The following is a 25,765-nucleotide window of genomic DNA, read 5'->3' as shown; positions in this document are numbered from 1 at the left end:
TCAGTTCACAGCGGCTAAAACGTGCGAAACCGTGTGGCAAGCAAAAAATAATTATTGAAAAAACGAGTTTATATCGCTTTCAGTTTTTTGACGCTTTCGCCTGCGCTTTCTGCCCGCACAACAGCCTACAACGCTGAGCGCGTTTGCCGCTTGCCCCGCACCCCCACAAATCGGCATTAAATTAATATGTAAATTATTTTTGTTTTAGCAACTCGCGTTAAGATAAATTTTACGACTATTGCACTCGCTCCCGGTCACCTCTCGAAAAGTCGCATAAAATACGCAGACGCAGTCGCAGTCGCAACCGCAGCCATGATATCTCACGACGATTGCGCGCTCGTATATTTCGTAATTTATAACAGTGTCAGCAAGTAGATGCTGAAAGTGTCAAAAGCAGCGGCACAAATATAAACAAAAAAATCAACAACAAAAAATCCAACAAAAACCACAAAAGAAAACGGCAAAAGCTTAATATTATCGCAGCCGCAACGGCAATACAGTCTAGGATCAGCGCACACAAATACACGTACACGCTATCATTAAAGCCACAAAGCTGAAACAGTAGGTAGGTGCTTGGACATTTTAATGGACACATTTGGTCGACTGTGTTGACATGTTATGGCCCCCACAAAGAATACTGATCCGCGAGCGTTGACGATACTGTCGATCGTCGTGCATAAACGCACACACACACACACTCACATAGACGTATAGACATCTGCTTTTACACCGTGCGCTTAGAGTAAGGCACTTAAAAAATATTACACTAGTATTTATGTCTCCTCGCGCATGCAAACGCGTTGCATTATTGCTCACTTTAGTGATACAGTGTAACTACCGGCCGTTGCGCACAATTCATGCATATTCATACCATTGAAAAGATCACAGCATACAAGCACGCACACACACACAAACGCATAGTTACCGCTATTCAATTGATTTTCAGTCAGTTGCACGGTGGCTTGGCCACTCAAACAAGCGCCTGCGTCGCCCGCTCATTCACAGAACGCCAGAATTTATGTACCGCGTCATCTTTTCACCGAATACCCGACTGTAACTTATCCGATTTTTATTGCCGCATACTTTTTTGTATTGTATCATTCTTTCATGATATTTATACAACAAGCGCTACTTTCCAGCCATTCTTTACTTTCGAAATTAACATATTTTTTCTGCTGTTGTTCTCGTGATATTTTCCCACCAAACTTGGCGTTTACGTCAACTGTTCGATCATCTAAGAACCGTATCGCAATTGGTGTCATTATTTCTATTGTTATTGTTGTGGCTGCAGTGGCTTTTATTGTGTTTGATCGATTTAGTAGCCGTGTTTCAGATGATCGTAATCACTTTTCACTGTGGCGGTTAAAAGAACTGAGTGCCGCAGACGGTCTTTAAGTTTCGTATCAGAATTTGGATGTTGAAATTTCGGGATTTTCAATGAATTATTTAAAAACCCGGCAATAAACTACAGTTAACCTTTAAGTACTGAAACAGAGTTTTGAATTCGAAATTTCGGGATTTTTAATGAAAAATTTAAGTAGTAAATTTTGACACCGATATTATTGTCTGAAATATTCATTTTTATCAATAACGGTTTTTTATTACTATTGAGAATTATTTAAATTAATTTAATAATCCGGTAAAGTCTATTAAATGGGATCCGTTATAGAAACAAGAAAAAACGTTATAATAACCTTCACATATACATTTCTTATAGCATAAAAAGGTAAGGAAGGGTCATTATGTGGATTTTGATCGGTCAGTTTGTATGGCAGCTATATGCTATAGTGGATTTAAATAATTTGATCGGAGATTATAGCGTTGCTTTGAATAATAATTCATACAGTCGGTGAGTTTATACTGACACTAGACTATAGAAGTTCTCAGTAAACATGTTTTACTAACACTGCATAATAATATATTTAAAATAATGGATGAAAAAAAAACTTTCCAATTCGGGATTCCGAAATTTTATATACAGTCATTTCGGGATCCCGAAAATCAGCATTCGTTTTCAGCTGCGTTATACCACCTCATGCTTGGCCACTTTCTGAACTATCACTGTGTACACTCACCTTCGCGCAAACAGGTGGCAACACTCATTTGCATAAACAACTTTTCGGTATTAAATTTCAAATAGCTATCTAATACGTATTTTCTCTCACTTAATTATGCATCCTCAGACCAATGTTTCCAATCTTTCACTAACGTCTTTCTAGCCTTCTCACAGATTTCTTAGTGGTTGCCTCGTTTTTTTATCATTGAGGCATAGCGGCAGCGGCTGCATTATACAAGCCGATAGGCCACAAAAATCAAAAACAAAAAATGCGTTATTGTATTTGTTGTAAAAGTGGTGAATGCATATATTAAAAGCGAACATCACGGCAGAAATTTGTACATTTTCGAACTACTGTTAAACTAACTTTTTTTCTTAACACATGCGAGTATCAGTGTACGTGCGTGTATGTGTGTGTGTAATATACATACTTCTTTATTTTATGTAAATGCTTTACATATCAGCGTCGTTTATTTGATCTGGCGCTTTTCGGCTGCCAACTCATCGCTGCTCTATTTGTGCATATGTATGTGTGTGTTTTTTTGTTTTCGGCCGTTTTCTTGGTCACTGCTCTGTTAAATATGCGTGAATATACATATATTACAAGCTATTTTTAATAATGTAATAAATAAAATATTGTCTTTTTTTTGTTTTTGTTTTTTTTTTGTTTTAGGAATATGAGTTTGGTGACTGGTGGCCGTTGGTTTTTGTCATTTGTCACTTGTGTTGGCTACTTGGTGGCTACCAGTGGGCAACGAGGTCTTTCAGTAACAACAACAAACTGTGTGGCATATATTAGTGTTTCGAATAAATAACGGTAAACGGCCTCTAGATTTTGTACAATTTATAATCGGAATTTAAAAATCAGCTTTTATGTAAACATGTAAATATTATGGAAATCGATTTGCGGCATTTGTGTTGGAAATTATATTAGATATTTAATGCGGAAGTTATGTTGGGCTATGTTTTAATTTCAGTTTTTCTAGGTGTTTGCTTGAGTTTAAACAATTGCTGTGAAATCAACGATTTTCTTTGCTATCCTATACTGATTGGCTTGGATACTTTCGGCTAATAATTATTATGAGAACCTCTTCCATGGCATATATTGAAAGCGAACACAGTTTCTGAGTGGTGCAAAAATACAGAGCAATGGCGATTTTTCCAAAAATTTCTGAACATTATATGAAAAAAAGGTGGGAGCTTAAATGTCAATAAATCCGTCAACTTATTTAATTGTATCGAATAATTCATCAATTGTAAAACCTGATTTTTAAAATTGATATGTCTAGATTTCATGTACCATGACAGCATTACAGCTTAACACCTCGTGTGAAATTTAATAAAAAATTGATTTTTTTCATATTCGATAGACTATGCTTTTGAAAATAACAAATTAAAATTTTAAATCGGTTTCTTAAATTGTTTTTGAGTTACAGTCTTCTATAATACAGCCGTTCAGTTCAATCATCTCCAGCAGTTTATCTTTAAACACATATTTCTCGAAACAGCAGTTTTCGAATTTGCTTGAGTGATTACTCGGAAATGATCTGATCACTGTAAAATTTTTTTTTGCATATTCTGTATATACATTGTTCTCCTGCAATGACCAAACATTTTTTTGATCTGATCAAATTTGACTTTTGTCAGGTCAAAAGAGACCAAAATTTCAAATTTTTTTAAACGTCGTCACTTTTATTAATTATTGATTTTTCAATCGTAGATCATTGTACGGGCAATATCTGTTCGTAGATAAGTTTTTTTATTGGTTTCAATCACGAAGTAGACCGGAATCGCTGCAGGACCGTTTCTTTGGCAACGTCGCAGATCGCGTTTGACTCGAAAATATTAAAGTTTTCTTTCCAAAAAGTTTACTGTGTATTTTTAAAATATAAAAAATAATAATTTCTAAACAAAAGTTTAACAGCTGTTCAGTAAAAGGCGATAAAACACTAAACAACATTGAATAATTTAAAAACCACCAGCAAATCAATTGATAAAAACTATTTAGTGAAAATATCATTTTAAGTTTTTTTTTGTATAGATAAAACAATGCATTATACTACGCAATGCAATATAGATATTTTAGAGTAAATAAAAATGGCTTACAACTCAACTCAATGGTATTAACAGCTGAAAAACAAAAACAATTTTTGATACAATTTACACAAAAAATTCGCTTGTACTTCAAAGATGCCATTCAACATGAGCCAATCACCTTGGTTTATTCAATTTAAATGCTGAAGTCAATTTTATAGCTCAATATTTCTCGACTCGGACTTGTTGTAGAGTTTATTTATGCGCATTTCGGTGAAATTGATGTGAAATGTTTTGCCTTTGAAAATATTTGCATTTCGCTCGTATATAGTATATATTAAATGTATATATGTAGTCTAGGTTGTGGTCAAAATTTTATTATGCGTTGTTTTTTGTGATGATTTTTATGTCTATGTTCACTGTATTTGCAATTTAAATTTATGCGCATAGAAATTGCCGCTTCAGTGGATTAAATCTGATGTAGTTGATGGGAAATAAATTTTACTCTACGAAATGACAAATATATATAATATATATCGACATTGGCGCAGCTCAAAGTATGCGAAAAAAAATTTGAATCGACATGCATATGCATGGGTTGTAGCAATACGGCAGCACTAAAGTGGATATCAATAACGGAGAGGCGATATCAAGATTTCTAGAATGTCGAAAATTTTATAAATAAAAATTATAAATTCATAACGCCAGTTGGATTTTTTAAATTATTATAATATTATTATTCGTTGGTGTAAGAAAAAACTCCAAGAGAATCAAGCGAATATCTTTAAATTTTTTATTTCTATTTTTAAAACTTCTATTTTCAACAACATTTGTCATTTTGTTTTATTAACAAGAAGAAACGGTGCGGTTGCACTGAAGCTAAAATACTCTTCACAAATAAAAATGGTTTCATACCAGAACTTGCTTTTGATCGTTCTGTATGTATGACAGCTATTTGCTATACTAGTCCCATTCGAAAAATATAATCCGAGACTCTAGCCTTGCCTTGAACAATAATTCATGACAAATTTCGTGAAGATATCGTGTCAAATAAAAGTTTCCATACAAGAACCAAATCAAGTTCTCGGCTATAGTGATCTGATCTGAAAAATTTGTTCGGTGATTGGGGCGTTGGCTCGGAAAATAATATGTGTCAAATTTCGTGAACATGTCAAATAAAAAAAGTTTTCGATAAAAATTGGTGGTTCCGACATAAGACCAGCTTCTTGAGGAGAAGAAAATGTGTGTTAAATTTTAGATTGAAATCTCAAAAACTGAGCGACTAGTTCGAGTATTGATGATCACTTTTACTTATGTATATACATGTATGTATATATATTTAATTGGATCTCCGCCGTTTTCTTCTGGAAATTAGAAACTACGTGACAAACTTAATATACCCTGTTCAAGGTATAAAAATTACTCATCATATAATTTTGATTTTCTAAGTATCATTAATACCACATAAAACATTACTAAACAACATTCGAAAAGTTTTTATAAATATTAATAATTAATAATTTGAAGAAATAGCATTCAAAAACAAGTATCGTTGGAAAAGTTATCACTTTTTAATTCTTTAAATTTATTTCCTTTTTACTCTTCCGCCATCTAAAATAACAGCTGTTCAATTGCTTTTGTTAATATGAGTCAATAAATCAGCATTAATAATTTTTCAACAGTCAATCGGTATGTCGTGGCGTCACTTTTCGTCACCAGTATACCTAAGACGCTTGTCTTCTTAAGAAGCTGGTGTTAAAAGCCGCCGCCGCACATATTTGATTTAATATAAATTGTTATTTCTTCTTTTGTTTTGCATTTGTTGTAAGATTTTTTCCCCTACATATGCAGAACACCGTCAATGCATACACACACACATATGCACGTACAGGGAATTCTCTCTTTGTGCGTTTGCGGCGGCATATTTCGTGGACTTCAATAAAGATTACATGGCATTATAACTAGTTAATCTGATTTGATTGTAAATGTTAAAAGCTTGTTTGCATATTTTGAGTTAATCAAAGGTGAGCGACACATCTGCGCTCGCTTGAAAAGCTCTGATACATATCTCCATACAAACACATTTATAAATGTCTATAATACTATCGTGACGTAAGCGGTTTGGATGGAATCTCTGAACTTATAAACTTCTTTTGCAATAAAACTGTGTAGCCATGAAATTTTTTGATATATTTATGTATTTTTATGTTAAAACAAAAATCGAGTTTCGTGCTTCAGTCTTTAGTTGTTGAGTGTAAATTCCTAAAAACTTTTCAGCTACTGAAAAAACTATTGTATTGTATATGAAAGTAATTAATATTTTTTATGAAATTCAATAAGCGCTTTAAAATTACTTCCTAATAACGTTTTTTAATAATTGAATAATATTTGAAATACCAAATTAATCTCCAACGGAGGTACCATTATATTTGCTGTAAATTTTCGACTTGAAAAAATTTCCTTTCCTATATAAAGCCTCACATCAATTTGTAAACCTCATTAAATTCACATTTTTAAATTTTTTAATCAATATTAATGAAGTTTTATATGCAAGTTAATTTTTTTGGGCATGTTGCGTAATTCTCTCTTCTGCAATTGTTCAAAATCACCAATGCAACTGTTACCCATAATGCAATATGTTGTAAACAAAACCCACACAAACATATGTATGTATAAGCTTGTGAGTTACCCCCTTCCCGTTTGCTAATTGACACATAAATAACTTCATTTATGATGACGACAATTAAATAGATTGTTGATGGCAGTTGTAACACACATTTAATTCTGTTAATACTTTTTTACATATTTTTTTATTATATTTAAGTTTCAAGACTTTTTATAATTTATAAATTAAGAATATTGTTAGAGAGAAATTAAATTTAAAAAATATTTCTGAAACAAAGGTTTGTACACAAAAAATATACTACTGTATCAATCCTTTTAAACTTTAAGGATCTATTTATACATACTTTAAGAGTAAATAAAAACTGTTTGCCTAAATTGATTATTGATGGCTGCAACTCGAAACTTTTTTCAAGTATGAATTTAAAATTTTAGTATACTATTTTCGAAGGTTGTCGATAGTCTCAATATATGCAAGAACAAAAAATTTGATTTATTTGAAACTTCACATATGGTGTGCAACGTACAGCTCCAAAAGTTAAGCCAATTAGCAAAGGTCTTAATCTGTGCATTCACAGCATTAAGCAAATAACATCGCATGATCTTATCAACACATCACGTGATCATAACATCACATCACTACTAGAACTATATTATAACATTTGCTTTTCTCATAAAAATGTTGCATTTATTTTGCAAATATATTTGCTTATGCCCTGGCTGTCAAAATTGATTGAATTTTTCTTAGAATCTTGAGTTGATCAGACGATGATTATTTTTCGTTTTTGATAGTTATTTTATTAAAATAAAGTTTTGCTACTAATTATACGGAATCGGTTAATTTTGTTAAGCTCAATAATAGATATTGCGAATGAGTTGGTTGACAATTCTTTGTTCTTTTGTCATGTAAAAAACGGAACATTGATATACATATTGTTGCCATATAATGAAGAAAAATGTTCATCGAGAAAAGAAAGGGCTCTTACATTATAAATAATTGCATTAGAGGCATTAGTTGAAAGCTATTTTCTCTTGTTCTTTACACATCAAATACAGAAATTAAGCGTCGTATATGTAACATCACATCATGGCGACAAGATCACAGACGAATAAAATACCATATAAAGTAAATATAAATTTACATCGTCATGGTCAAAAGTTATTTTATATAACAAACTTTCAAAAAAAATTCAAAATGTACACTTTCAAATATTTTAAAATATACCGAATGTTGCATTCATTTTTATCGCATGTAAGAATTATTTGTTTTTTTTAGTGAATTAAGATAAGTTGTTTCTAATAGCTCAATCAAGTTAAAAACTAACAATATATAAACAAAAATTAATTAAATACCTAAAATTTAAATTAAAAAATTTGCTTGTTAAATATTAAAAAATAATAATTAATTTTAATTTCGAACAAGTACTAAATGGATTTCTGTGGAATTAAATATTAAAACCTCTATATGTGATAATCAAAAATAAATAGCACGGCATAAATAAAATTTACCACACATATTTGTTACTAATTCATAATTTTATTGTATAGAAATATCCTAAAAATATTAAAATCGCTAAACAAACATCTAAATGCACAACTGCAAATCCAAAGAGTCTAACGTTTTATAAACGTTTATTTCATGCGAAAATATCCACACACACTTTTGAATAAGTATGGGTAAATAGCACATCAAGAGTTCTAACTATCGTTGTACGTAAATATGTAGGGACACTCAGGCGCCATCACAACTGCCAATTACCGCTGCGCTCAAGCCTCCTCTCAAAAACGACTTTGATCACAATCGCCATTCAAACTCACCCCTAATTTTGGCGTAAATATGGCGTATCAACTTTTGTGTTATCAGCCAATGTAACAATTGATGTCAATGATATTTTATAGTCAAATAAAACTAACAGCCATTTCAGAAATTTATTTGCACATACTCATAGACCTCTTTAATGGTAACTCTGCATGAAAAGTTATAAGTAGTTTTTGGGCTAAAGCGTATTGCCGATTTGTTTGCACTGCATACTTGAAGTGTGTATGTGTGTGTTGAATGGTCAACCTTGGTTTGGTTAGAGCATGCGAATTGTTGAATTGTAACTCAAAATAATGTGCACAATTAAATGTGCGTATACATGTATATACATAAATATATATGTACATATATAGGAATTTGTATTAAACCATACACACCAAAAAATATTTACACCATATTTAGAAACTATGAACTGTTAGTTTACTTAGTTATAAGATGCCAGAATAGAATGTGAATTTCGGAGAAAATAATTATTTTTCCAAAAATTTCACTTAAAGAAAATATTTTTTTTAAATTTTCTAAAAAACAGTTTGTGTGAGAAATTTTTGCGTACACAATATAGTTTCTGAGATTCTAATAATATTCTTCAAGTACTTCAAAATTTTCTAATATCATTTTTAAAAATTTAAGTAAAAATATCGTTTTTACGACTCATAATTTTCAATACATTGGAATTTCCAACAATTCAACTATCAAAATGGGCTACCCTGATGCGTACATGTATGTATGTGTGTATGTATTTATGCATGTAGACAAATACATTTGCAGTCGTCTTATTATTTGTGGGCCTCGTTGGCACATACAGATTTGCACGCACTCGACTCAATCGATTTGTAGAAGAAGGGGGACGGCAAAACAGATTTGGGTTGAATGTAAGTATATTTCTTGCAAAATCTCTTTTACATCTATAAATGTATATATGAGAGTGTGTATTTTTTTTTTGTTGTCATGTCGATGACTTTCTCGCAACGCATGCATCATTTGTATCCCATCTAAGTATCTTTAAAGGCTATTTTGCGGATTTTCATGCTTCAATACGCACAGCACATATACACGCACTGTCGCCCAAGCGCACAAACGTATATCTGCCTGTATTTGTAGCATGAATTTGTTGCACACACAAAAGGCCACTTCAAAAGTCCTTTGTTAGCTAACATACATACACACGCACGCACTCGGGTCACATTGGGTGAGAGTGTGAATTATTGCCGTACTGCTTGTGTGTGTGTGCCTCTATATTTACAAGGCTTTGCGGTGGGTTTGATTTTGGTTAGCATTGCTTTTGTAAATCTATTGTTATTGTCACCGTTGTTCCCTCACGTGTTTTGCAGTTTCACAACTTACTACTCTTCCCTCCTAACCCCTCGACACTGCAACACGCATTTTTTCTGGGTTTCATTAGATTTTTGTGGAAATTTCACAATTACCTGCTAAAAATCATGCTGACTTTGAAGATGCGCCCTGGTGCGCCGGCGGCAAACCAAGCATACAGCCAGCCAGCCGTTCATAGCTCACGCCGTACATCTGTGCGCTTGAAATTTTTGTTAAATTTTTTTTCTTTTATGACTTATGTTGTTGTTGGTATGTGTTTTTATTCCTACAAATATTTATTTACTATACATATTTATTTTAGCTGCCGCATAGCGCACAAATTGAAGGCGCATGCGCATGCGCAACCAACTAACCAACCAAGCATCCTCGCTGACCGATCACACGCTGCAGTCATATTGACAGCCACCGTAAGAAAGGTGTGATTTTTCTTGCCGCTTATCGATACTGCCAATTGACTCGAGACAAGATGTTTGTTTTTCTTTTCATTCTTTTGCTGATGTGCTTTGCAGGATAACACAAACATATCTACATGTCCGTCTTTATGCGTTCGAGTGCTCCTTTATGCTTTTGTCACACTGGTTTTTTGTGCATGCATGGCAAATACATATATGTGCAACAAGAAAAGTAAAACAAAAGCAGTCTTCAAAAATCTGTTGAAAATTAGAAAATCAGTATTGAGTATCCGTGCGGTGTAAAGCCGATTGTTGGCTGACGGCTGCTCTTTACCTCATTGCTTGACCATTTGCCATGCCTTATTGTGCATGCCTGTGTGTGTACGTGTTTTGTTTGCCGCATTTCGAGTGCAGTTGCCTTTGCCTCAATTACGAAATAAGTTTGTTGTCCTTTGTTTGAAAATCGGTTTATTAACCGTATATATGCGCTGTGGTCTCCTAACCATGCGAAAGAGGAAAGGACATCTGGACAAGCTGTTGTTGAGTGTGAAAATGTGTAACTGTCATTGCATTCGTATGATCGTCGATGGCACGCGCAGCACATTTGCAATTGTCTCCACCAAGAAGGCGTTTGTTTTTGTGCCTAACAATGCGCAGATTTTAAGATGTTTTGTGCAAAGGTAATTATTAGTATTATTTTTTTTTGTGACAAAGAATGACTTAGTGATAAGCATATATTTTCCATCTGTTGTTATTTTCCAAATGAAATTTCAATGATAATTGGCGCCAGCGCCAAAAGGCAAATATAGAAAATTCGAAATATAGAGAATACGAATAAATAGTTCTGAAATATTCTCTGGTTCATCCATGGCAAAAAATATTTGTTATTATATAGTTTAGGGATCTTATTAAGAATATATATTGTTCGCTTTACTTTTCCTGTAAGTATTTTACCTCAATATATAATATACTAGGTATTCGTTTTTCGGTAAACTCCTTGAATTTCATACTGAAAAGAATTTTTCAATAATTTTTAAAGAATCTGGAAGGTTTCCACTTTATTTGTTCTCTTTGAGAACGTTTATTTTATGTTCATTTACATCTCTTAGCTGCAGAAGTTAAATTGACGTTCATTTATGTCTTACAAGAATATATTGAGCTTATTTTGAGACTTGAGGAAACATACTGTTGAATTTGGATGTGGCTTTATCCGCGGATTTTATAAAAACTTGAAAAAGGGCAATGCAAGTCGGTGATTTGCAACCATTAGATCACTTCACAGCAAGCTTATGAGCAATATAATAAATTATATTGTATTATTTTATTAAATAGCACTGAGTTTAGTGGATGGCATGATGTTGGAAAAGCTCATCCAAATGCATTTTAAAATCATTATTTGTTACATTTCAATACCATACAAAACCATTTAGAGGGTGATATTAGGTCAAAACTTAGTAGTGATATTATGATAGAGGGCTTTAATAGACTTTCACTTTACTGAATGCAGAAAGTTTAAAGCTTTCAAACTAATATGTAGTAGAATAGCTTTCCATATTTTAATAAGGAATTAAAAATATTTAAAATCAGAAAAAATACATTTCTATGAGTACAAGTATAAAGTTAATTTTTTTCAAATTTTTAATATGGCCGCCATGTCGCCATATTTTCATTAATATTAAATAAACATTAAATACATAATTTATTTATAGACCAAACAACATAAGAAGAAACAAGAAAAGCAGATCAAAAGCTGTTACGCTCACAAAGATTTCTCTCTGTAAATGGGCATGTCAACGCCTCCGAAAATGTGCTGGCCACAACCCCTTGCCCTCGCCTACCATAGCAAATCGATGAAATGTTAGCACGACGCCACACATATGCGTATCTACATACGAGTAGGAATGTATGTAGGAGCAGCATTAAATTTGTTAATTTCAAAACACCAATTCGAGTTGGATATTTAGTGTGCGTTACAAATTTGAGATCAACATTTCTTCTTAAATAACAACATGTCAAATAAATTTCGACTTTCGGTTAGCAGTTAGCAGCCCACTACTGAGAGCCCTGGTGGTACAGGCGACAAATGGATGAGGTGCATGCGGCGCACATACGCCATAACCTGGTGGCTGTGCAAGCGCGCATGTGGGCCTGCTGTTAAATTTGCATATGTCACAAGCGCACTGATTCTGTATGCGTCAGTTTAGCGCCCAGTATGTACATACATACATACCTATATATGTGTGTCAGTGTTTGTATGCAGTTTGGTACAAAAGCTAGGCGTTCCTGTGAGCAACAGTTGTTTCAGCTCAAGTTGCTTGGTCATAATGTTACTAACTATGGATACCTATATACTTTTTGATTTTGGTCCAATTGTTGTTTTTGGTTTAGTTGTTGTTTTTTAGTCTAATTGTCATTTTTTGTTAATTTGTTGCTTTTGGTTTTGTTGCTTTTATAGCGCTAATTTCGTTCAGCTAAACGGCATAATTTGGAAGTAACCACACAAAAGACAATAAAAGTATAAAAAGTGTACCAGCAAATGACCAAGTTGTGAGCGACTAGAAAATTTAAATACCATAAATTCGATCAAGCGCTCTAATATAAATATTCATAGCCATATGCAGGCTACTTATACAGTTGCAGCCGCCCCATATGGCATATGACGCCACGATTAATACAATATTTATGAATTTAATAATGAATATTCAAACGCTAACTTAACGCCAGCAGTAGGAGAGCCAGTAACTGTATATCATAGTGACGGCAAAGGCTAAAGTAATCTTTGAGCGTCACCAAAACGCGATGAGGTAATAAAATGTTGAACTTTGTGTTCTCCCTAAAAGCTTATATCGACACATGCGACCACTTGCAGCTAAGCACATTTCTAGGAGAACACGGAGTTGTAATTTTGACTACATATTTCTAATATACCTATACGCTTGTGATCCAAACACTCTCACATCAATATCCACCAGAGAAATCCGCCTGGCCCTACACTATTCTGCCCAAGAATACTGGATTCGTTTATTGATCGGTTAACACAAGGTTGCTATAATGTTCATCACAAGAGTGTTTATGGCTGCAGACAAAGTAAACGATTGTTCTCCAGCTGCGTTATAGCTGTCTTTAAGGTTGGCGCATGCAATGAACTTGGAAGTATATGGTATATGTAGTTTCCGTATATCGCGCGCTGCACCATTGGGTGTTTCTAGACCAATTTACACTCAAAATAATTTTTATTTAATAATTTATGCTGTACTACATAATGCTGAATGCATAAAGATGTATGAAATCGTTGCATATGTTTCCCCAGGCCCCATGTACATTTTTACTGTAATGATTTTTGACAATAAGATTAACGTTTTACTTTATATATCCTACATTTTATGAGAATTGTTAACGGTATAGGATATTAAGCAAGATATCTTAATGAGTTCTATAGCTTAAAAATTTTCCAAATAACTAGTGTTGAATTCTTACTTATTATTTCTGAAAACAACCCTTGCAGATATTTATTAATAAATAAATAAAAATAGCACAAACTTAACTGTCCATAAAATCTATGAAAATTTTTTGGGATATCAAACAAAAATTATTTTTAAAACGAATTTTACTATTCTCATATCTGCAAGATTGGAACATTAAATTCCATCTGAATAACATAAAGATTAGCTTTGTGAAGTCATTAACTTCCGAAAAAGAACATGGAACCTATCACAAATACACCTGAATGTCTAAATATATAAGGTTTGAGGTATTCTAGCCTTGATCTGGCAAAGACGGGTCATTCTAAAAGGAACATATGATTCTATCTCATCCTCTTCCAAACAGCTTATAATATATGATCGAACAATAACCAGGGAGGGCGCACTTCTATATCTATCTTCTATCGTCTGAGGTTCAACCATCCAATAGTCAACCGCAAGAAGCCAGGGGAACTACTACTCGTTGTCATACGAGTACCTGACCTAACAAGGTCATCTGCATTGCAGGTTCCTGCAATACCTCTGTGGTCAGGCACCTAAGCCAATCGAATCATGAAGTTACTCGATGCCAGAGATATGTAGTCGAGACAATCCCTTTCCTAGTCTCGAACTCACCGCCTGGAAGCCTAAGAACCTAAATACGAGGTGTGTTCAAAGAAAGTGGTGAATTTTGAATTTTTTTGAAAAGTATTTATTTATTCATCCATATTTATATTGTCCCCTTCAAAGTAATCCTCTCGGATATATTACACTTATGCCAACCCTTTTTCAATCCTCGAGGCACTTCTGAAATGCGCTTTTCGGTATGGCTATCAGCTCTTTTTTCAATTCTGAGTTGATCTCATCAATTGGTGAATACGGGGGCTGAGGCATGATTACGTTTCATGCCCAAAACATGCGAGGAAATTGAATGACATGAGTCGATTGATATGCCAACATCCTCTGCAACTTCCCTAATAGTGATTCGACGATTTTCAAGAACAGTTTTTTTCACTGTTTCGATGTTTTCTTCTCTTGCTGACGTGATCGCACCTCCAGGATGCTCATCGTCTACAATAATTTAATGAAAATAAAATATTTGATTGACAAATCATCTCATCACTCACTATATTCTCTACATTTAGAAACCACTGCGACTGTTAATTAATTTAAAATCTAAAGATGTGCTCGATTGTTAAGAAGAAATTTGGGTGATATAAAAAATTAAATAACAACTTTGTAGAAAACAGGAATATTTAAATAATTTCACGAAAAATTTGCAGTTATATGAAAGAGGTCAAAGCAAAATCAAATGAAAGAAGTCAAGACAGGCAGAGTCGAGCAAAAATTTGAAATTGTGCGAGCAAGATTAATTGAAAATCGCATTAGCTGTTGATATAAATTGATACAAGTGACTTGCGCGCCCTCACACCGAGCTAATAAAATAAAAACTCTAAAAGATTACAACAAAGGTATCTTAGCACAATATAAACATAAAACTGCAACATGAAAGCGATATTGGAAATTTGTTTATGAAAATTGTCTACCCGCTGAGCAGACATACTACAGTGTGAACAGTGTGTGTTCAAACGCGACGGGATGTGCAATACGCGCTTCATCGCAATCGCATGTACAACAAATATGTCGATATGTAAATTAACCCAGCAGGAAAAGAATAAGCTGATACATCAAAATTATAGATGAGGATTTATTTTGTAGTAAATAAAACTTGTTAAATTTTTGGAAGTGCGGAATAGAGTTTACCCAAATTTAACATACGAGTATAAAAGTTCTGCTGTCTTTTACTTCGAAAATATTTGGAATACTTCCAGGTTTAGGAATATTTTTATTTACCTGAAAATTAGATATTCTCTGAGATTGCTGATATTTTTTTTACTTTTTTTCAAATTTTTTTTTTTATTATTGAGATGTTTTTTGGTGTAGAGTTCTCTATTCTAGAACCCGAACACTAAATTAAACGGCAAACCAGTCATTTACAAGCACAAATAAGTATTTATTTCTCTATTGGGCTTATGGCAATTGGTGGGTAAATTCTTATATTCGTGAATTATCACATATGTAAATATGAACATATAAGGCTTCATATTTTTGAGAACAAGGGCAAGGCGATGAAAACGTGAAATATTTATTAGGCAAAAACTATGCATAAGAAGAATTAAAAAAAAAACTAACTACTGCCAGACATTGAGGATGACGCTGCAGCTTCATTAGATTGACTTAGTTGAAGGCTAGTGAAACTCACTGTTGCTACGATCCGGTGTTAACGCTCGTCCAATTTGACTGTGCAGTTAGTAACTTTGAAGCTTTTTGTTCGCATTCTTAAACTTAACTTAAGTGAACAGAAGATGCCGCCAAGAGCCCAACAGCGAAGGTGACGACAGGCGGTTGACGGATTGAAAGCAAAAAAAAAAAAAAAAATACAAGAAAAACGTTAACTTCGGTTGCACCGAAGATATAATACCCTTCACAAATACATAAGATGCCTTAGAAGAACTTTGATCAGTCAGGTTGTATGGCAGCTATATGCTATAGCGAACCTATTTGAATAATTTCTTCGGAGATTGCATCATTACCTTAGGAAATAACCCATGCCAAATTTTGTGAAGATATCCCGTCAAATGAAAAAGCTTTCCATACAACTACTTTATTGTGTTTGTATGACAGCTATAAGTTCCGATAGTTCCGTTCTGAAACCGTTCTCAAATGAGCAGCTTCTTGGTGAGAAAAGAGCGGGTGCAAAATTTCAGATCAGGACGGACGGACATAACTAAATCGACTCAGCTCGTCATGCTGTTTCTTTTATACATATACTTTACTTTCTCTGACGTTTTCTTTTAGATGTTGCAAATATCGTGGCAAACTTAATATATCCTCTAAAGGGTATACAAATTATAAAATAAAACGTAACTAAGAGGGCTCTAGTCATAAAAAAATTTAATGTTGTGCGAAAATAATATGTGCATATAGTAATTATAAAAATATATATATGTGTATATATATATATTCTCTTAAGACCTTACACCCTAGGTTATTAAAATCTTTTCTCCAATTTTTGTATGAATATATATGTATATCAGCATAACTATTCCTTTATGTAATTTGGGATTCCCGATTCCCTTTCGCCTAGAGGTCGGCACGGTAAAGCCAAGCTCATTCAATTCATTGAAAAAATCTTGCAAATCCATTCATATGCCACACTTCAAAGCCCTTCTAACCACCAAATTACCCCCTCAAGCCAGCTTAACTCTAAATTTTGCTGCAATTAAAAAGCGTGAAATATTCAATCGATATAATATCTAACAAATGATTGAATGAGTATTAAAAAAAATCCAAAAAAAATGTAATAAAAAATTTTGTATGGATTTCGTGCGTTTAATCGATTTTCTTGTTCGATGATATTTTCGCTTAAATACATCGATATCCCGCTGCGCCATTTCTGTTGTTTTCGGTGTTCGGGTTTTTTTGTGTTTCGACGATTCTTTACGCTCGGCTTTGGGCGTATTGCTACTTTTGCTTTTTTTTACAACCATCTTTTTGTGACTCGGCTGCTTTTTTACACATCTCAGTCTGATAGTATATGCTATATAGGTATATATTATAAGATTGTTGTTGTTGTCTGCCACCCACAACAAAGCATCGCCTTCATTTGTTTTGCTTAAATGCTCGGCGTTACTTTGTGTAGTTAACGCCGAGATAAAACGCTCAACAAAGCGGGTATTTATGAGATTTACGAGTACGCCAGAGAGTTGCGCTGGAGTTTAGTCGTGGTCGTGGCATACCATTTCGGTGTTGGAGCGTCAGGCGCGCATTGTGCATTGAAATACTTGGTTGCCCGCGCGGTTGGCGTCTATGGTTGAGACACCTTTTCTAATATTTCATTACCATAGCAAATTAGGCGAGGTGCTGACGGCTATTTGTAGCCTATAAATGGGTTGCCCAAAATGTAAATTAAGATTTATTTAAGGAATTTCTGTGGTGAAATTGTGTATAAAGTTTACACATTTGAGTTTTTATTGGAATACTTGGTGGTGATTCTAAGCTCATTGAATATTTGGTTTTGGTGCGTTTAGCAATTAAAGTCACATTTAAATATGGAGCTTCATCATGCAAGCTTTTTAATTGTATAATGTATACTTTATATAAAGAATTTATCGGTTAACTTTTGAAATTATAAAAAAAAGTATTCAACTTTGGTAAATATTCAAAACTATTAGATGGTCGTGTTATGCTGATTAACGCTGTTTAAATATAAATATGTGAAAATGTTTCATTGAAAAAATCTTTTGTAAATAATTTCATTCATGTTAGAAAAATGTATGGGCTCAAATTGATATCCGACATAAATTTGTAATGGCTTTATAGCTCAGATTTATGTTTTTTCATATCCAATTTGTTTTTGTAACTGAAGAGGAACTCATTATTATTAATATGTTTTAAATTTGTTACTACCAAGCTTAAACAAAAAACGGTTTTCTATACTTTGAAATCTAATTTCATAAATATTTAAAATTTCGGTTTATTGCGGTGTAGTATAATGCTACATATACGAGTATTGTACTATTGAAGGAAGAGGTATGTGGTGTGGTATTTGATTTCAAGTTTCAAGCTGTCAATAAGCTCACGATATCTGTGGATAAGCTTATTCTATTTATCTAAAGCTTATTGGTAAATAAATAAATATATTGGATTGATGTCGAAAGCTTAGTATTGAAATTCCAAAGAGTGGGGCTTAGAAGATGTATGAACAAACAATGCTGAGTAGGAGACTAGCCTCAAAACTGACCTTTTGAAAATAGATACTATCCTTATACTTGGATATACCGGATGCAACCAAAAGAGATGCGAGACATTTTGGCGAATGAAGACAAAGTTTCTTTATACATTTTTTACAGATTTAATCAATGAAAATTAAGTATTAAAATCTGAGGTGAAAAAATCTTTAAAAGGTAGGGTTTTTAATTTCGAAAAATAAATTTTTTTTTATTTCTCTTATCTTATTGTTTAACATTTCCTATGTCCTTAAAATTTTAGGTCGATAGAAGCAATATTCTTAAAGTTATTGTCTTATTAATCTCCTGGCCTTTAACGCTCCAACCAATATTTCATAAACTTTAGACGCGTTTTTCTCAAAACTACTTTTTCAAAGTCCGTGGTCACTGTCATTTCAAAACTACTTGACCGATTCATTTCAAACTTTATACACATTTTCGACATATAAAATACCGCCTCCATGCGTTCAGTAAACATTTTTTTTTTACATTAAGGGTGTTTTCCACACCCGAAATTGCGAAATTTTTAGTGGAAAATAACATTTTACACTTTAAATAGCCGCCAAAAATTTTTAAATGAAAAAAAAAATTATCAGACAACGTAGGGGGGAAGATTTGATCATAAATTAACTAATTTTTCTTGGTTTTTTTCCTTCGGATAATTTCCAGCCGAGTTATGGTGAACACCGCAAATTATTTTTTTCTCAAGACGTTCTGGGGGAAGCTCCGTTACCGGCTTATGCTTCAATATTCCTGCATGAAAAAATTACTCTATATTGTCGAAAGTATGCTCAATAATGTACAAAAAATCCGAATAAAATTACTTAATCCATATTTAAGAAAAAAATTCGCAAAAAAAGCCTTTTTTTTACCTTGAAACCCTACCCTCCCCCCTTAACATTATGTTACTTCCTTTGAAAATGTCATTCTCTTTATAGGTAGGCAGAAATTAAGGTTAATAATGATTCAGAACGGTAAAAATGATATGAGATTCAACAATCGCTTTATAGTAGAAAACCTCTCAGTTGCATAGTCTCACACGAGATAGCCAGGGGGTAATACCAACTGATCACTGCATATTGCAAAGATTGGTACCAACTTTTTAAATTCGTATGAGGCTTGAGCGTTCTAATACTTTATCACGAACATATGTAAGTAAATCAGTGGAATAAAGCATTAAGTGAAGATCGTGAAGTCATCGCAGCTGTTATTGACGACAACATCGTAAAAGTTAAAGAAACAGTGCTCCAAGGTCGTCGTGTTGGCAACAGAGTAATAGAAGAGGATCTCAACATATTTCCTGGATCGACTCAACTCATTTTGCGTATGGAACGTGTAAATGTGTATCACTCGTTCCTAAAGACCTGAATTCAAAAAAACGTCGAGTAGAGGTCGCAAAAGAGATACATTCATTATTGTCATCTAATGATAATTAAACTTTGTCTTAAAATACTTTCAAATGTGATTTTTTTTGCCAGTGCCAGTCCGGGTTAAATTTGATCAGATCAGGTATATCCAATCATAATTAATTTGAATAAATAGTTTTGATATTATAATCAGACTGATTTTTATTAAAAAGTTGAAATTGAATCGAGAAGACACACTGCTATTTTGGATCAAGTACTAGAAATATAATATATGCTATTAAAAAACTCCAACCGATATTATTTTAGAACTTTAGTTTCTAAGCCAAAATCAAATGCCGACGGAATTTAAAGTTTCATAAACTTTTATTTTAGCAGTTTATACATTAAGCCGACGGTTTTACTAGAAATTGGATAGTGTTCATCAAGTTATGAGGCATTTTGAAAATCAAACCAGCTTTTTATGTCATATCATGTTACAGTTAGAGATTGTTTAATGCCTACTGTCTCAAAGATGAACCATTGCGAACTTGTTTCAGATATTGTACTTTATTTTCAATTCTAACCGCTTTTATGTTTTTTTATGTTTTTGTACATTTGTACGTACTCCCCTTTTTTCTCTAATTTTTCAGACACTTTATTTATAATTCTAACTGCATTTGAGTTAAATATTATTATTTTTTACGTTTGTATGTACTCTCCTAGGTAGATATTACCATTTTTATATATTGCAACTTCATTTACCTTCATTTTAAGTGCCTCCACAATTTTGGCGGTTTGTAATCCCAGCGTGATAGAGAAATGCAAAATGTTTGGCCCACAACTCCGCGGAGCGCCTAACTGCGAAAGTCTGAGAGTTGTGGGGTGCGCAAGGGTTAATTCAGAGTGATTTATCTTAACAACACGCACCTAAGCATATATTGTGTTTCTTTGTAATATTCTTGTCAATTAACTAAAAGCACTTTGAACTTTTTTTATGGAACAGAATTTAATATACAATTTTCTTATGTACGTATTAACTTTTTTGTTGTTTTTTGTTATTTCCGACCGAATTTTAGTGTTTGCTTGCATTTAACACAGTACAGGTGTGTTATTATTATTTTTTAAATATTTTCAAAACACTATTTATCAAACTTTTAATTCACGCAAATTCATTTTTCTGCACCATTTTTTGTTTATCTCAAATTGTATTTGACACAAAAATTTTAAATTGTCAGTTTAAAGCACACACTTGTGCATATTTAGATGCATAAAAGTGAAAACGAAATTTTGCCGACGTGTAAAAACTCCCGTTAAATTGCACACGTTGTCTGCAGTTATGTGTGTTTTTGCGCACGAGGGACGCGAGCGTAGAGCTATCCGTCACAGTTGGTTATCAACACAACTGCCATAGCTGATAAGCGGCCACCTTACGAGCCGACGGCAGGTGAATTACTTGTGTGCATACATCTGTTTAGTGAAAATTAAGCATGGCAATATAGTACAATAACAAAAACAAAACTATCAACACGTAATCCGAGCGTATATTGAGCAAGCAAGTAAACGACGGAAGCGTCAATATCAACGGCGAAACGGCACAGCACGTCGTCACACCGCAAGACCGCACGATAAACTGATGTGATGCCGCCGCAATAGCTCGTATTGAGTGACGACGCAAAGCAGAGCTGCGCTTAGCTCTGACGTCGCCACAGCAGATCGAGTTTCAGAGTTTCAAGACGAGTTCTTGAGTGAACATCGCGGTAGCACACTGTCAAAGTAACGGAGCAGAGCAATTTTGACTGTGAAGCAACCGGCAAGGTACCTATGCCTGCTGCTTGTAGCCGGCCAGTTAATCCAACAACACAACCACACACCCCTGCACAAACATACATAACTACCCAATAAGTATACACATATACATTCATAAATATATGGGCACAGAGGGCGCGAGCGAACTTTAGGATGGTTGAACGTTAAGCCAATTCCGCCAACAACAGCACTACGTATAAGGGAGCTGACAAAAGGTATGAAAATAAAACAGAAAAACGCGAACAGCAGCAAACTGCATGCGAGGCATACCCACACAGCTTCCACCATTGCAGGCATGGCACCACCACTGCAGCGTCCGCTGTCAGCATATGTCAGCATAAGTGTACGTGTGTGTGTGAGTGAAACCTTTTATTCATAGTTTTCACTCATTCTTCTGATTAGCAGCTGGGCAGTTGGTCCAACTGGTTTGCAACGCGCAGTCTTAGGCACCCTGTATGGATGTGAAGTTTAGTGCTGGGGTATGGTGATTGGTTGCCATGGCGGCCAATGTTGGTAACGCCCCTTTAAGTCATGAGAGTGTGAGCGCGAGAGTTGAGCGCCAGTTTTTTGTTTGTATGGCTTTGAGCGCTAGCATTTGTGCCCATGATTTTTGTTACATATATATATGTATGTGTGCATGTGTGCTTTTATTACTTATACATTTCGCCCATTTTGAGTGTGAGCTGCGCTGGAAGCCACTCAACGAGTTTTTGGGATTGTATATGTGCGCCGTGCTGAGTCCAGTCCATGCGCCGGCGCGTGCCAAATATCACTCTATGGTATACCAACAACACCAAAAACAATACAACAACTGCAGCAGGTGGCGCTCAGCTACTCAGCTGCCGCGTGCCGGCGTGTGGGTTGTGTGGTGTCACAAACGCCTTCTTCTTTCTCATGTCTCAGGCGGCGTGAAGAGGAACGCGCGCTAGCTCCCATATGTTGAGGCGCAATTATTTTGGCAAGTGTTGGAGTGAGTTAGCAACAGTTGCAATTGATAAGAGTATAAATTTGTTAAAAGCAAGAGTTAAGTGAGGCGGCAAAAATCGTCAGAGCAATGGAGTCCGAACGGCACAGATACATCGCAGTAGCCCAGCGGCAACAATGGCGCGCTTCTTCGCTTGCTCAGATACGCTTGTAAGTGCTTAGCTGGCAGTCGGCAGTTTACAAGTTAATTGCTACATTTTAAGCTTTTAAACTTTTTTAGTTTTCGTATCTTTCAGTGTTTGCTTTATTACTAAATTTTTTCCTGCTATCTAATATTTTTAGTGTCGTTGTATTGTGTGCACCACATTGATCTAAGCATTTAAGTATGTGCGTAGGGCTTAGCACCGCCCAGCCAACATCAGTGTCGTCGATTACCTATAAGTGCAGATTCAACTACATACATATATATGTACATATATATATTATTATATCAATCTTCTCGAGTTCTTAAAGTGTAGTTACAGTTTTTTTCGCAAATATTTTTAGACATTCCATTTTTTCTTCCTGAAAGTCATTCTATGTGATACTCGAGTAAGAGAAAGAGAGAATGATATTCTTGCATTGTGCGCCGCTCACACTTATTCAACAATTGGTGTGAATGGGTTAAAAAGTAGCACTTTAAGCTGTCTGGTGCCAATTCACCAATGCCTTCACACATATACAAATATATTCGCACATATGTATGTATGTTTGTATGTATGTAGATATAGTCTGCTGCGCTTAAGGGCATAATGAGACCGCCTTCGCACCTCGCACTTGAGTCGAATAGCATTTTTGTTGTACTTAGTCAATACAGTGTGCGACTTTAAGTGGTGTTTTATAATTTCAGCAATTATTGTTGTTGTATCTTGTTAATGTCGTAGTTGCGTCATACTAACGCTTGTTGCTTCCTCTTTGAAGGATTTAATCGTCAACAGTTAAATTTTATTTAGCGAATAGTTAAGAGTATGCAAATGTGTATATATGTATGTATGAGTTGAGTATGAGGCTAGTATTTTCTTTAATTTTTGCTCGAACAGGAATTTTATATTATAAATTAATAAAAATTTACCAAATTGAATGAACTTCGGTAAACGGCGATGCATTTTGAATTTTTTCGGCTTCCCTTGATCGCATTGCCGATCTGTGGCAGTACCTCTGGAAAAAGTCGACTGACGGTGAGAAGGATTTTTCTGCTCAAAACTATCTCAAATCCAAGAACCAAAAAAATTTTATTGTTACAATAGATAAATACAAGTAATGATAGAAGGACTGGTAAGTATTTTGATTTTTACAAAAAAAAAAATGGAGCTGTTCTCTCCCTAAAAGAGCAAATTATTATTATGTAAAAAAATTATTATCACAAAACTTATTTATTCGTTCATTAACTGACAAATATATCGAAAAAGTTCATGAGAAAATTTTAAGTCGTTTCGGAGAAATTTTTCCCACCGATTCTGAAATCAAAGTTTCGAGAAAAACGCGTTTAAAGTTTTGTGAGCCGATTTCAGTAAGTATAATAGATAATACTTTAATTTTTCTTAAGATTTAGAGAATTCAGATCTCGCATTCTCAATAAAAAAATTATTTCAATATATGTCAGCTTAAGCAAAAAAAGATTATAAAAAAAAACTTAGTGTGATCCGCATCTTTTAAAGAGGAAACATTATTTGGCTTCTTCGAAACTATTCAACTCATATAATTGTAGATATGATAAATTTTATCGAATTAAACACATCAGTTTTTGATCTAATTGAAAGTCCGGCTCACTTACAGTCATCCAATTCGTGGGTATTTTCCTTTATCACTTGTTTGATGCCCTTTTAAATTTAAATTTTATTTAAAGTATTTTTCGGGTCTCATTTTTTTAATTATAAATTCTAAAATATTCATGCTAACTATCGGCATTCAAAATCCTGTATTTTAGAGTTGCCAGAGCCATTTTTCATCTCTTTCTATTTAATGCAATATTATTTTTTGTTGCTATTGAAATAAGCTTTTTAAGAATCATTAACATATAGTAATATAAAATAGCTTACTAATAGTCTAACTTTTTTGGCATATAAAAAGAAAATATCTCACTCAGTAAAAGACAAATTAGAAAAAATAAAAATAAAAATAAAAATAAAAATAAGACGATTCGTGTAACCGGAAATCGAAATTTATTACGTTAAAACGAAGCACTACCGTCGAACAGCAGCCAAGCCAATTGATTATTGATTTCTTTTAATCCGAGCAAATGTAAATGTCTATTAAAATGAATAATGTGCGACAATGTTGGTGACATTTTAAATTTATGCGGGAAATTTTTATTTAAAGCTCATTTGCATTTACAACAATTTTAAACGCAGGTCGGCAAAGAAGAAAAAAAGGAGAACACACACAGAAGCATTTGTGAATATACACATACATACATACATATATACTATATACGAAGTGTTTTAACTCAAAAGAGAAATAGAGTTGGAGCAGAAGATAAAAGAAAATATAAACAAGAGACAGTGTCAACGCCGAAACGCAAGCAGACCTCCAGCGTAGATCTTTAACCGTACATGCATATACTATAAATATATTTTTATGAGTGAAAATGTTATGTATATGAATATTAAAGCCTTTTTTTTATTGGAAATAAACTAAAATTTGGTAACATCTTTAAATGTTCTTTTTATCTATTTTTGTTTTATTGATTTAATATCTATATAAAATTGAATTATGTGTTTGTTTGATTGGATTGAGGCAAAAATGTAAACGTTTTTTCAGTCCGGGTCATTTTTGATAAGATGCTGTATAATACTGAATTACGCGCAGGTATCCTCAGGAACCTATTTTAAATTCGATAATAAACATTTCTATTAAAATATTTCAGAATGAGTTCCTTTTTCATTCCGGGTCAATTTTGATCTGATGGTATATAAAATTGGATTTAGAGTAACCGTACTTGTATTGACTCAGGAGTTTATTTTGAAGAGGACAAAATCATCAAAAATACGTCAAAAAGTAGTTTTTTTTGTCAGTCCGGTTTAGATTTGATCAGTGCTACGTATGCCTGTAACGACAGATGATGTTATTTTCGGAATTATTTTATATATAATAAAACCCCAATTTTAAAGAGCCATTTTACCAACGATAATTTTAAAGATAAAC

The 25,765-nt window shown here is 33.7% G+C and overlaps 1 protein-coding gene across 2 annotated transcripts in view; it reads right to left on the bottom strand.

The window, feature by feature from the left end:
- The window catches only part of Awh (LIM/homeobox protein arrowhead), a 48,875-nt gene extending 27,413 nt beyond the window's left edge, over positions 1-21,462 (bottom strand). For both annotated transcript variants that reach the window (XM_036372401.2, XM_036372402.2), the window contains exon 1: positions 20,615-21,462. In XM_036372401.2, the coding sequence (XP_036228294.1) occupies positions 20,615-20,620 (6 nt within the window). In that variant the 5' untranslated portion in view covers positions 20,621-21,462. The remainder of the gene's footprint in view (positions 1-20,614) is intronic.
- Between the last annotated feature and the right edge of the window lie 4,303 nt (positions 21,463-25,765).

This window comes from Bactrocera oleae, chromosome 6 (genome assembly GCF_042242935.1).
Source record: "Bactrocera oleae isolate idBacOlea1 chromosome 6, idBacOlea1, whole genome shotgun sequence".
NCBI lineage: Eukaryota > Metazoa > Arthropoda > Insecta > Diptera > Tephritidae > Bactrocera > Bactrocera oleae.
Note: the sequence above shows the minus strand (reverse complement) of the source record. Positions and strands in the feature narration are given on the sequence as shown.